The sequence below is a fragment of the Phalaenopsis equestris genome, unplaced genomic scaffold (genome assembly GCF_001263595.1).
Source record: "Phalaenopsis equestris unplaced genomic scaffold, ASM126359v1 Scaffold209567, whole genome shotgun sequence".
Classification (NCBI taxonomy): Eukaryota; Viridiplantae; Streptophyta; class Magnoliopsida; order Asparagales; family Orchidaceae; genus Phalaenopsis; species Phalaenopsis equestris.
The window spans coordinates 1-12,400 of record NW_018228723.1 but is presented as its reverse complement, the minus strand read 5'-3'; the positions used below and the strand labels follow the sequence as shown (position 1 = coordinate 12,400).

The 12,400-nt window shown below is 32.8% G+C and overlaps 1 protein-coding gene across 1 annotated transcript; it reads left to right on the top strand.

The window, feature by feature from the left end:
- The first annotated feature begins 7,117 nt into the window (after window positions 1-7,117).
- Window positions 7,118-9,798, top strand: LOC110036672 (probable endo-1,3(4)-beta-glucanase ARB_01444). Its single transcript, XM_020741171.1, has one exon. It carries the CDS (start codon window positions 7,458-7,460, stop codon window positions 9,633-9,635), a length of 2,178 nt encoding a protein of 725 aa, XP_020596830.1. The 5' UTR covers window positions 7,118-7,457; the 3' UTR covers window positions 9,636-9,798.
- Window positions 9,799-12,400: the final 2,602 nt, after the last annotated feature.

The following is a 12,400-nucleotide window of genomic DNA, read 5'->3' as shown; positions in this document are numbered from 1 at the left end:
ATTCGAGAGTAGTTTTATTAGTATTCTTTGGAAGATAATCTACTAATAAACTGATTAAAAATAGTCTGATGATAAACTAGATGTGATGGCTATTATAATTTTTTATTTTTTTAGAAAAATCAGACTGCTGACAGAAAGTGGCCACCGCACCTATCTGCCGCACCTAGATAGGTGCGGTGTGAAAAAATTATCTTCGGCGTTTTGAAAATGCACAAGCTGTCAAAACGCAGTTTACCCAAACAAGTCAGGTGCGTTTTCAAAACGCCACCGCACTAAATAAGTTGTCCCAAACGGACCCTAAGTCATCGAGATTAGTGATGGTGAGATGATATTCGAGGAATATTTATCACAATATCATCATAATACTATCAATTCATAAATATAAATATCACCCTAATATTCGCTCGTTGAGATGCGAGTTGAAATGTATCATGAAACAACTCAAAACACTATTAATATTTAAAAAGAAATGTGTGTATTAAATGAATGAAATATAAACATGATTCAACTCATTAGTTTGTGTTCCCAAACAAATAATTTATTAAATAATATTTAACAAGGATTTGTTAAATGATATGTAGTTATATAATAGATTATTTAAAAAAATTAATTGTAATATAGTTTATGGATACTTATTATATTATTTGATTGTAAAAAAAAATTTACTTGCGACTTATACGTCCTTTTATTCTTCAAAATTTATTTGTTTGTTTATTTTTCAGATTTATAAAACATTTATAAATAATTTTATATTAAAATCAGATATGCATTCAATTTCTTAAACTTTTTTTATCAATGCAAAATCCTTTCATCTAATTAAAACAAACAAGTATTGTACAAATGTAATGAACCGGCCTGGGGCTTGGACTAACCAAGTTGGATATAGATGGTCGGACAGTGAGTATTAAATTTTCTATATTTATTTGTTCAATTGGCTATTAACAAATAAAAGAGTCACTGATCAAATTAAATTTTATTCATTAAGAATGTGTCTTTTATAAATATTTTTTTTTATATCACTCATTTTTTAAGTCACTTAAATATATCTGAAAAGTTAGTCTAAAACAACATTGAGATAAACAAAACTAATGAATACTCTCACTCATATGCTACAACCATATAAGGGGAAAAAATAATATTATTATTAGTTATGCTTTTAATAAATCAATATAAATATTGGATAATTTTCATATATGATATTATTCAATGAATTTTGTTATATGAATAGCATATATATGTTACAATCATTACAGAAGCACCGTTTAAAAATTATATCAATTAAATTACTACAATATCAATATATTTTTTTCATATACATGTACTAGTACTTAGTTTTCCCAGCGTTTGTACCATAAATAACTATTTTCATCATAGTCAAACATACACATACAAATAATAAATATAGATATATTATTCATTTGCTCTTTGCATACAAGAAAGTATCCTTTAGTGTTATGGACTTCTCCTGCTTCATCTCCCCCTTTTGAGGCTTCTTAACCCACCCACCTTTCACTTCCTCTCCCCCTTCTGGTTCCCTTCGACTCTCTTGAGAAAACGAAATGATGCGTCTCAACAAACTAAATACAATTATTAAAAAAAATGAAATATAGAAAATATAAACATATATGTGAAACCTTGACTCAAGTTAGAGCCGAAAATGAACAACTTATAATATGACAATGTCAACTCCAATCCATGACAAACTCAGCTATACTAGATTCAATTAGGGGTGTCATATTAGGTTTGTAGGTCAAGTTCGGATCTAGCCCAAAATTGATACTACCTAAAATTACTTTACTCAATCTTGACTCGAATATTAAACAGATAAAAAAGTCAAACATGAACCCAACTCGCTTTCAACCCTCTAACCCAAACCCGGCCCATGTAGTCCGTTTAATATAAGGCATAACATTTATTTGTGTCAAATTTGGGTTAAATTCGGGCTGATTTCAGATTTATTTTGAGTTCGCAGGTCGATTTCAAGCAAATTTTGGGATGGCAAATCAACCCAGAGTCCACCCAAAAATTTAATCAGATTAGGATTCCTAACCTAAGCTCAAACAATAATTTATTTGGGTCACCCCACCAGATTTTTCAAGTTGATTTCGCATTAAATTAGCAAGTCGAGTCACTTTTTGACACCACTCAACTCGATTAAGTCAATTTTTTACATCCCTCAACTCGATTATAGCTCTAGTAGAGGGTTGGGAGGTGGTGAAAGTTCTTCCAGACAAATATAATGTCTGATGTTGGTTAACCTAAATCAAATTAACCACGATTAGATCTTGCAATTATCCAAACTTTCTTATTTTTGGTTCATAAAAGTTCTTAAAATAGAGCATGTTCAATTCTTCAAAGAATAATTTAATTGTACATGTGTTCAATGTTTGTTCCTAATATATAAATAATCCATAATAAATAATAAATTTAATTTAATAAACATAATTACATATTTTATTTTCAAAGCTTATCTATTGATAAATCTTACATCAATGTCATTTTTTTCCTCACCATCAAATTTATATATTTTGTGCTATAAGTGAAGCATTTGTTAAAATAGAAGATTGCATATTTTTTAATAGAAGATGGAAAATATAAATATTACTCCTGAAATCAAGCGAAAATTTTTCTGTGCGGCCTCCCGATGTAGCTCGATGTACGGCACAGTGTATTCCTAGGTTATTTTTATGTTATTTTTGGGTTATTTTCAATAATCCCGAAATAACCCAGAAAAATGGTCTTTATTTTTGGATTATTTATGGATTATTTCGGGATTATTAAAAATAACACAAAAATAACCTGAAAATAACTCAAGAATAACCTGCACCGCTTGTAGAGGTACGTCAGGTGTCCGGACAGAAAATGCACGTGAAATCTATATATAAGTTCTTTCAAAAACTCGCATTGAAATAAATCTACAAGTTATCAATAACCAACCACCATTATAGCTTTGATCTTATATTTTTAATAAAACAATATTAAACTAAATTGATAAAACTTTAAAAAATTAATTTTATTTCTTGTTATAAAAATGCTAGGATAATAAAACATTAATGTTAAGTTGATTTTAAGACTTTTATATTTGAAAGTTTTCATAATAGTAAAGAAAATTTATCGTCTCAGTTTTATATGAAAAACATGCCCTAATATAAACAAACCAAAGAAATTCATAGAAGATAAATGTTTCACATCAAACAAAAAAAGTGAGAAAAATCCAATGAAATTAACCCAATTGAAATAATTTCATTAGTTTTTATCTCAAGTAACAAATAATGTCCTTCCCTAAAATTAGAAAAGGTGTTATCATAATGTCATAAAAATAGACTATGGATGATGTCAATCATAATAGACATTATGGAAACTTTGAGGCATTGAATTTATACTTAAGAGATTGTTGATGCGAGATTGTTGATGGTTAACACAATTATTTTTTTCTAGAGAAGAAAATAATGCAAACCAAAAAGTTTAGTATAAGCCTGGGTGTCAATGTTAAACCTAGACAATTATTGATCATGTCATGTATCAATGTTAATTTTAACAACGTACATTATTAGCTTTGTTGGTAACGATAGATGACAAAGTCAATAGGCATCAGCAATACGATCAGTGATGTACTCCAAAATTATTGGCATTGGTGTGTTAGCATTTTTGGCAAAAACATGCTGACAAAGTCAGTAAGTGATAATGTTAGTGTCTATGTGGTCATAATTTTTTTTCTTAAATAGTGTGTATTGACATTATTAGTGACAATGAGTGACAAAATAAACTAGAATTAACCCTAATGTTGATGCTATTCATTGACCTTATTAGTATTGTCGAACATTGACAAATGCAAAAACAAGAAACTAAGTGGGTAAATATCAAATATTGAATGGAAGACTATCCAACTGCAGGTTAAGGTCTAGGTTCAAGCTCCCATTTCTTCACCCTATCAACTATAAAATATAAAAACACAAAATTTAATTCAGGCTAGATGCTCATTTTGATGATGATTAAGCAATAACTTCCCAAACACTTTATCAGAGGGTACACATTAATTTGCCTTACACACACACACATATATATATATGTGTGTGTGTGTGTGTGTGTGTGTGTGTGTGTGTGTGTGTGTGTGTGTGTTTATTTATTGACTTTTGTGACAAAGTTTATTCTTGTCAACTACTTCAATTCCATATGTATTTCTGTGCATATATATCATTTTTAATAATAAAACTATTTTTTAATTAATAATATTTATACACAACAACTTTTAAATGTTAGTTTCTTGACAAATGTTAAATATTTAAAATATATTTTAAAGTAGAAAAATTATTGCATACACACACCGCATGCAGAGATGCATGTGTCGTCCGATCCTGACCGTAGATATATACAGTCAGGATGTATTTTGATGAGTTCCACTCCACATGCACATGCAGAGATGCATGCGTCAAAAAAATTTTGATTGCATCATGACCGTAGATCATTGTGATCTACGATCAGACTCGGACACCGCATGCATCTCTGCATGCGGTGTATGTATGCAATAATTTTTCTTTAAAGTGGGATTTACATACATACCGCCAACTTCACACGTATTAATATATAATATCTAAACTTTTATATTTTCATATGCAAAATTATTTGTGTCAGAATGATATCAAAACATGCCTCATGCATTAACATATATAACATCTAAATTTTTGAGATTCTTATTTTTTTCTTCATGAGAAATTATATGTACTCAAAATTCAACATAATTTTTATGAGAGATAGTGATTAATATAGAGACATATTTTTAACACAAAGATGATAACCAAAAGAGTTCCTTAAAAATACCAATAATCTTTTCAATGTATTGATTTTTTTCTTTTTTGAAGAATTTTTTTAAAAAAATTTCTACCCTTTTCTTAGCATTTAATGCTTTTTTTTACTAAAAGATCATTTATATGTACATATTTTTCTCAAATTTTTTTCTTACAAATTTCATCCTACTTTTATTTTGAGAAAATTTTAATTTTTGGATATCATGATGCTTTCAATATTAGTATTTTAGAAAAATTCTTATGATCAAATCAATCTTCATTTTTTTTTTCAATTAGGTAATATCTTTGTATAATTTCATAAATTTATTGGTTAAAAATGCTATTTTTTTGGTATGGAAAATATTATAAATAACAACTTTATTAAATTTTATGATTTTGTTACTTACAAACTTCTAAATTTTATTGCAACTTAGTTGCTATTCAAAATTATATAAAAAGTCTTATTAATGTTTTGCTTGTGTTGGATCCTAAATTGTCAAGAAGATCACGCCTAAAAGCAATAGAGCGTCAGTTGAATGAAAAGCAAGAGAAATAAAACACAGTAACACCCAATTTCTTAGGATTTTGGTTAGCTTTTTGTGCTATGAGGAAGCCCAATAAATAAGGAGCTTTTTGTCTCCCTTATGAACCCTTGAGAGGCCCTACAAAAGATCTAGATTCCTACATATATGCCCGAGGTAACTACAATCCCGCGATTGTAAGGCGGCCTTAACTCTTGATGAATGGGTTGAGGTCACTTGGGTCTTGAAAATGAGAAAATCTTTTTCGTTTCTCATTTCCTAGGCCGTGAGTGTGATGTCCACGAAGAATCTTCATTACATGAAAACTTTCACCTGTGGAAGATTTCCTTCACCTCGTGCTGGACAATTAGAGGTAGGTCAATTCATTACATTATGTAACAAACCGGTAACTACGACTCCATCTTTAATCGTAGATCTTGTGAAATCGCTAGGGTGAGTATGCTTCGCCGTTAGCGTTAATTGGGTCTCATTTGCTTGCATGCCCTCACATTTATGTACTGCATTGCATGAATTTTAAAAATGCATTAAAAACATTCTTTTTTGCATGTGTTGTCGATTGACCACCTCTTACTAACTCGATCAACATTGTCGGTTGATTTTTAAATTTTAAAAAATAATTTTAATTTAATATATGTATGTAATTTTGACAAATATATTTTTGATTTGAAAAATGAGACTAAAAAAGATCTCATACATTTTAATAGTTTAAGTAATCGAGTGCAACACTACAGGCAATGCACTTATTCCGATGAATAAACACATTACTTGACAACGGGCCCGATTAAATAAACTAAAGAATTTATGATATTCATTTGATCTTCGAATCTTTTATATATGACTGACAAGTTTTCTTACCTAATATAAAGATTAGATATAGTCTCTATTACTTGGGTTCAGTTCACTATAGAGGTATGACATTGTAGTTAATTACATTTTAAATGACCAAAGTCATTTAAGAAAACTCTCGATAATGATCAGAGGTCTTCGTCTTCAAGATTTCAAAGTTTATATTTTCAAGGTAGGATATAGGGGAAAATCAAGTAAGAAAAGACCAAATATGAGCAGTTATTTTAGGGTCAAATGAGTCAATGGTATGAGATATCATAGATCTTGAGGAGAACCTTGGTGACTTCTCAAACTATCCTATGGTTTGGTTCTAATTTTGAAGATGATATTATTTGTGTTTCAATCATGTTAATTTTATTATTTAGAACTTACATCTGCATGATATTCGATCATACAGATAGTCTGAAAGATATGAGGATTTATGTCGCATCGAACGATGATCTCAATTTCCTAAGATAGTCAGTTGTTAATTAATGAGGCAACTAAGCCTTCCTTTTATTTTTTTTGAATGTTTATTAATTAACTAACTTTTTTTTAGTATTAGTTTTATTTTTTTTATCATACTTTGATATTTATTTGTCTTAAATAGTCAACTTGAATCTTTTGATCTAATTTAAATCATAACTTTTTTTTATAATATTATATTAAATTTGAAATAAAAATAACAAAAAATGAATAATTTAAAATTTATATTAAATTCATTTCATATTAACTTTAAAATTATAAAATATTTAGGTTATCTTGGAATAAAAATATTCCAACCAAAAAAATAGGATTAATTATATTCCACTCAATATGCAATACCTAAAGAACAACACATAGCAAAGTGAAGTCATCTAATTCCATTGGCATTTCATGGCATCCCTTCCAAACCAAGCAAACCATGCAAACCCAATAGATGACCACGCTGTCCACAATGCACAACCAGTCACCTCCAATTTCAAATACAATCCTCCCTTCATCTTCTACATTAACTTTCCTCTTCAAAACCCTAATTCCTCCAACATTCTTCCGCGAGAAGAAATCTCATCAATGATGCCCATCCAAAGACTTAATCCGAAACCCAAAGATGAAACTTCATCAACTTGGAGGAGCCTCCTTGGATACGGTTTGGCATTGTTCCTGGAATGTCAAAAACTTAATCGCAAAGTCACAGAAGAAGTCGTCAAGCCCTTAATTTAATGGAGTTGCCGAGAAAATGCCCACTAAATTTCCAAAAACCCTAACCATCCTATCCAGGTGTCGTTTCATCAGCTAGCCCCCCTTCAATAAATCAAGGCAGGAAATGTTGAAGAAGCTGAAGCTACTTCGAAGATCTGTCACCAAAATTATAAATAAAGCCATCAAGAAGAAGAAGAGTAGACTTCCTCAACCATCTTCTTCCTCTCTTCCTCTTCCTCTTCTTCTTCCTCTTCCGCCGTATAAAACCCTTTCATCTCTCGCCAAGATGCCATCTTCCAATCGCCGAGCCTTCCTTTTTCCACAAACAAACTCACCAATTCTTCCTGACCCATCAACCTTTTTCTCCCCTCATCTCCTCTCATCACCTCTCCCCACCAACTCCTTCTTCCAAAACTTCGTCCTAAAAAATGGCGACCAGCCTGAATACATCCACCCTTACCTCATCAAATCCTCCTCCTCTTCCCTCTCCATCTCCTTCCCCTCTCGTTTCGCCACTTCTTCCTTCATTTACCAAACCTTCGTCCCTGACCTTACCATCTCCTCTCCGTCTTCCCAATCTAACCACATCATTTCCTCCTTCAACGATCTCAGTGTAACTCTAGACCTCCCCCCCTCTCTGCGCTGCTTCCTAGTACGCGGAAGTCCTTTCATAACCCTCTCTACCCTTACCGACGCCACCGATCTGTCAATCTCCTCTATCCACGCCTTCCTTTCCGTAGTTCCCAACACCTCCTTCACCAAACACACCTTTCAGCTCAACAGCGGACAGACTTTCCTCTGCTACTCCTCCTCCCCGATCCAATTCCAGCAATCCGCCACCACGCAGCTCACCGCTGCAGCTGGCTTCACCGGCGTCATACGGCTTGCCTTCCTCCCCGACCCAAGCTATGAGTCAATTCTTGATCAGCACTCATCTTGCTATCCTGTAGCAGGTAAAGCTGTTTTCACCAGGCCGGGGTACGTCGAGTACAGGTGGGAAAAGAAGGGGTGGGGTGATCTTCTTCTTCTCGCTCATCCTCTCCATCTCCGGCTCCTCGACGCCAGCGGATCCGCCAACGTAATTGAAGATTTCAAGTACCGGAGCATCGACGGCGATCTGGTAGGTATTGTTGGTGATTCTTGGTTGTTGAAAACCGATCCAGTGTCGACCACATGGAATTCGACGAATGGCGTCAGCGAAGATGGTGTGCAAGAGATCGTTAATGCCTTATCTAAAGATGTTACTGCTTTGGATTCTTCGCCGATTGAAACGACTTCTTCTTATTTTTACGGCAAGGCGATTGCCAGGGCGGCAAGATTGGCTCTTGTTGCAGAGGAAGTTGGCTTCCCTGATGTAATCCCCGCGGGTCTGAGCTTCCTCAGAACATATATAACTCCATGGCTTGATGGAAGCTTTAATGGAAATGGATTCCTTTATGATCCTAAATGGGGCGGTCTTATAACAAAGCAGGGATCGACGGATTCCGGTGCTGATTTTGGCTTTGGTGTCTTCAATGACCACCATTACCACCTTGGCTACTTCCTTTATGCAATTGCGGTGCTTGCCAAGTTCGATCCATCATGGGGCAGAAAGTTTAAACCTCAAGCCTATTCAATCATGGCAGATTTCATAAACTTGTCTGGATCAAATTATGCCAGATTGCGATGTTTTGATCTCTGGAAGTTGCATTCTTGGGCTGGAGGGCTTACAGAGTTTGCAGATGGGCGCAATCAGGAGAGCACAAGTGAAGCGGTGAACGCATATTACTCTGCGGCGCTCATGGGACTGAGCTATGGTGATGCACATCTGGTGGCGATTGGGTCTACGCTGGCGGCATTCGAGATTGCTGCTGCAGAGACATGGTGGCATGTGAGGGAAGGGGATGGAATGTATGAGGATGATTTCAGTAGGGAGAACAGAGTGGTGGGGGTCTTGTGGGCTAATAAAAGAGACAGTGGGTTATGGTTCGCGCCAGCTGAATGGAGAGAGTGCAGATTGGGGATTCAAGTTCTGCCATTGTTGCCAGTAACGGAAGATCTTTTCAGAGATGTTGGGTTTGTGAAGGAGCTGGTGAAGTGGGCATTGCCGGCGTTGACGAGGGAGGGAGTTACTGATGGCTGGAAAGGGTTTGTGTATGCGCTGGAGGGAGTTTATGAAAAGGAGGAGGCTTTGGCGAAGATTAGGAGTTTGAATGGATTTGATGATGGGAATTCACTGTCAAATTTGCTGTGGTGGGTTTATAGCAGAGGAGAAGATGAGGGAGGGGTGAGAGGTGGGTGGTTTGGTCATTATTGTCACTGATGGATTATGCTTTTTTGTTACTCCTGTTGTGATTTTGTGATATACTCTTGACAGTGATGAGTGCATGTGAAGAAGGGTTGGAGCTATATGAAAGAAACAGAAAGAAATGATTTTGTGTAAGAAAATTTTCACTTTTACTGAAATAAAATTTTTGATTGCCTCATGCTTTTGATATTCATATGGGTTATATTTTCCATTTGGAGAACTTTAAATGCTGGGGTTCTGGGATTTTTCCTGATGTGCTTATTTGTGGTCTTCCATTGTATTTTATGTTGTTTGTGCTTATGTCTGTCTGTTTAGCTTTGTTTCAAATTCCTTTATATTTGGTTCAAATCTTAGTTATTTGTTTTATGATTGGTTTTATTTGGTGTTTATTCATTATCCAATCATAAGTTTTCTCGTTTTTGATGAATGATTTAGTAATATTTTACGTAATTTAAAAGATAGGCCTTTTTTGCTCTAGTCATGTAGTCTTATCTTGAGAACAAATAGAAGGCTTGAGAGTTGATCATTTAGATTTAAAGTCAATGAAATTCTCAAATATTACTAGTGATTGTTTAGGCTTTCCCATATGAGAATAATAGTGTCAGATGATGCTACTAAATTTGAGTTTTTTTTTTATTTTCTCTAAGATATACTAAGCAAAAATATGGTTGATTTCAGTACTCCTAGGATCAATAATCATTTGGAATGATTTAGCTTTAAAATTCTTGGCCACTTCCATCATCTAAAATTACCAAAATAAGGAATGGTTTCAATTTTGTTGCCGAATTGAAGGAGAAAATATTGCATCAAGACTCCGCATGTAGAAATACATACATGCGGAGTCCAATGAAATCACGCTACGTGGCGGTGACTTAAAAAAAAAAAGCCTGGTAACACAAGGGAATATTTCTCCCGTGTTATTTAGGTGTTATTGTGTGTTATTCAGTTTATGAGAATATTCTCGGTATTATAATAACACATCAGTAACACTTGAATAACACACAATAACACCTGAATAACACAAAATAACACGGGGGGAATATTATCCAGTGTTACCGGGCCAAGTTTTTTGGGAATATTCTCATAACACAATAACAATTGAATAACACAGAATAACAAGGGGGGAATATTACCTCCACCAGACCAAGTTTTTTTTTTTTTTTTATCACCTCCACATGGTGTGATTTCATTGGACTCTGCACATAATTCTACGTGCGGAGTCCTGATGCAATATTTTTCCCAATTGAAGAATGATTCAATCTATGAAGCTTTGAGCAGATTTAATAACTTGTTAAAGTGGCGTCGTCATTTTTCCATTCTTAGTTGTTTGATAAATTAAAATTTTGTGTAATGAGTTGTTGGTTTCTTTGAGGAGAATTATAGATGTTGCAGCTAGAGAATCTTTATTATCCAAACTTTTTGAAGGCATATTCATTAATAGAAGAAATTACTATTAATAACTTTTAATGGGACTCTTATTAATAAAACTCTAAAAAAGTTACTGGTGTGAATCAAAACCATGGATCAACCATCATTTCTGATTATTATGGAGTCTCTAAATTTTCTGAATCTTATGTTCCAAATGTGGTCATTGAATTTTATGAATAATAGGCAAAATAATTCATTCTCAAATAAATAAATAAAATCCAAGATGGAATAATTGGAAGGTCAATAACCCTTCAAATCCTAGATCTAATTATTCAATAGGATTTACTTCTCAAAATCAATCTGAAGAGAAGAATCCATCTTTGGAAGATTTGATGCCTGCATAAGGGGACACATTTACTAAGCAAAACTATTGTTATTAAGAACATTAAAATTTAATTATGTCATTTGGTTAAATCATTAACAAAAATACTTCAATAGATGTTATCAAACAGTATTGTTGCTAACCCTAAAGCGAAAAGTAAAAAAATAAGGTGAGATGGTCTCGTTTTAAAAGAAAATAAAGAACTGAAAAGGTGATGAAAGATGTTAAGATGAAAGAAACTAAAATCGAGTAAAAAATTAATAGAAATTTAAAAATAAAGAAAAATTTTGAAAAAAGAAAATTCAAAGACCTTCTCCTTATTTTTTTAAAGAAAATTCAAAAATTTGTTGGGAAAATTAATTCTCTGGATATTTAGATATATTAAAGAAGCTAACAATTAAAATAGAAGAAATTTCTTAAAACAATGAATGTAGTTTAGCTTTCATTGCCTTATAGGAGAAATATTTATTTTGGAAGAGGTTATCTCAATCTTTAAGAAATTGGCATTAAAAGAAGTATAACCTACAACAATAACTCTTTAATTGACATATCATTCCTTAACTCATCCTATATGAGTTAGTGATGATGTACTAATTAAAGTAGATACATTTATTTTTCTTATAGATTTTATTGTGTGTGATGTAGAGGAAGGTTAAAAAATCCAAATCATTTTAGGGCAATCAATCATCTTTAGCAGCATGAAGGGCAATGATATATGTTGGAAAAAAGAATTAACTATGAGACTTCAATATAAAAAAAAAATGAAATTTTTTATTATTTATATTAATGAAATTTACCAATGATAATGATAGAGAGTGCTTAAGGATTGATCATGTAGATTTGTATGTGCAAAAGAAAACTAATAAAAATTTGGAGTTAGACATATGAGGGTATGTAGATAAAATTAAGAATAAATATGCTCTATTTTAGTCTGTGCCTACAAAATTTAAGAAAAAATTTTAGGTGCTAGACATATCATCTTTAGCAAAACTATAAAAACATTTTATTCTAGAAGCACTTGTATTGGAGT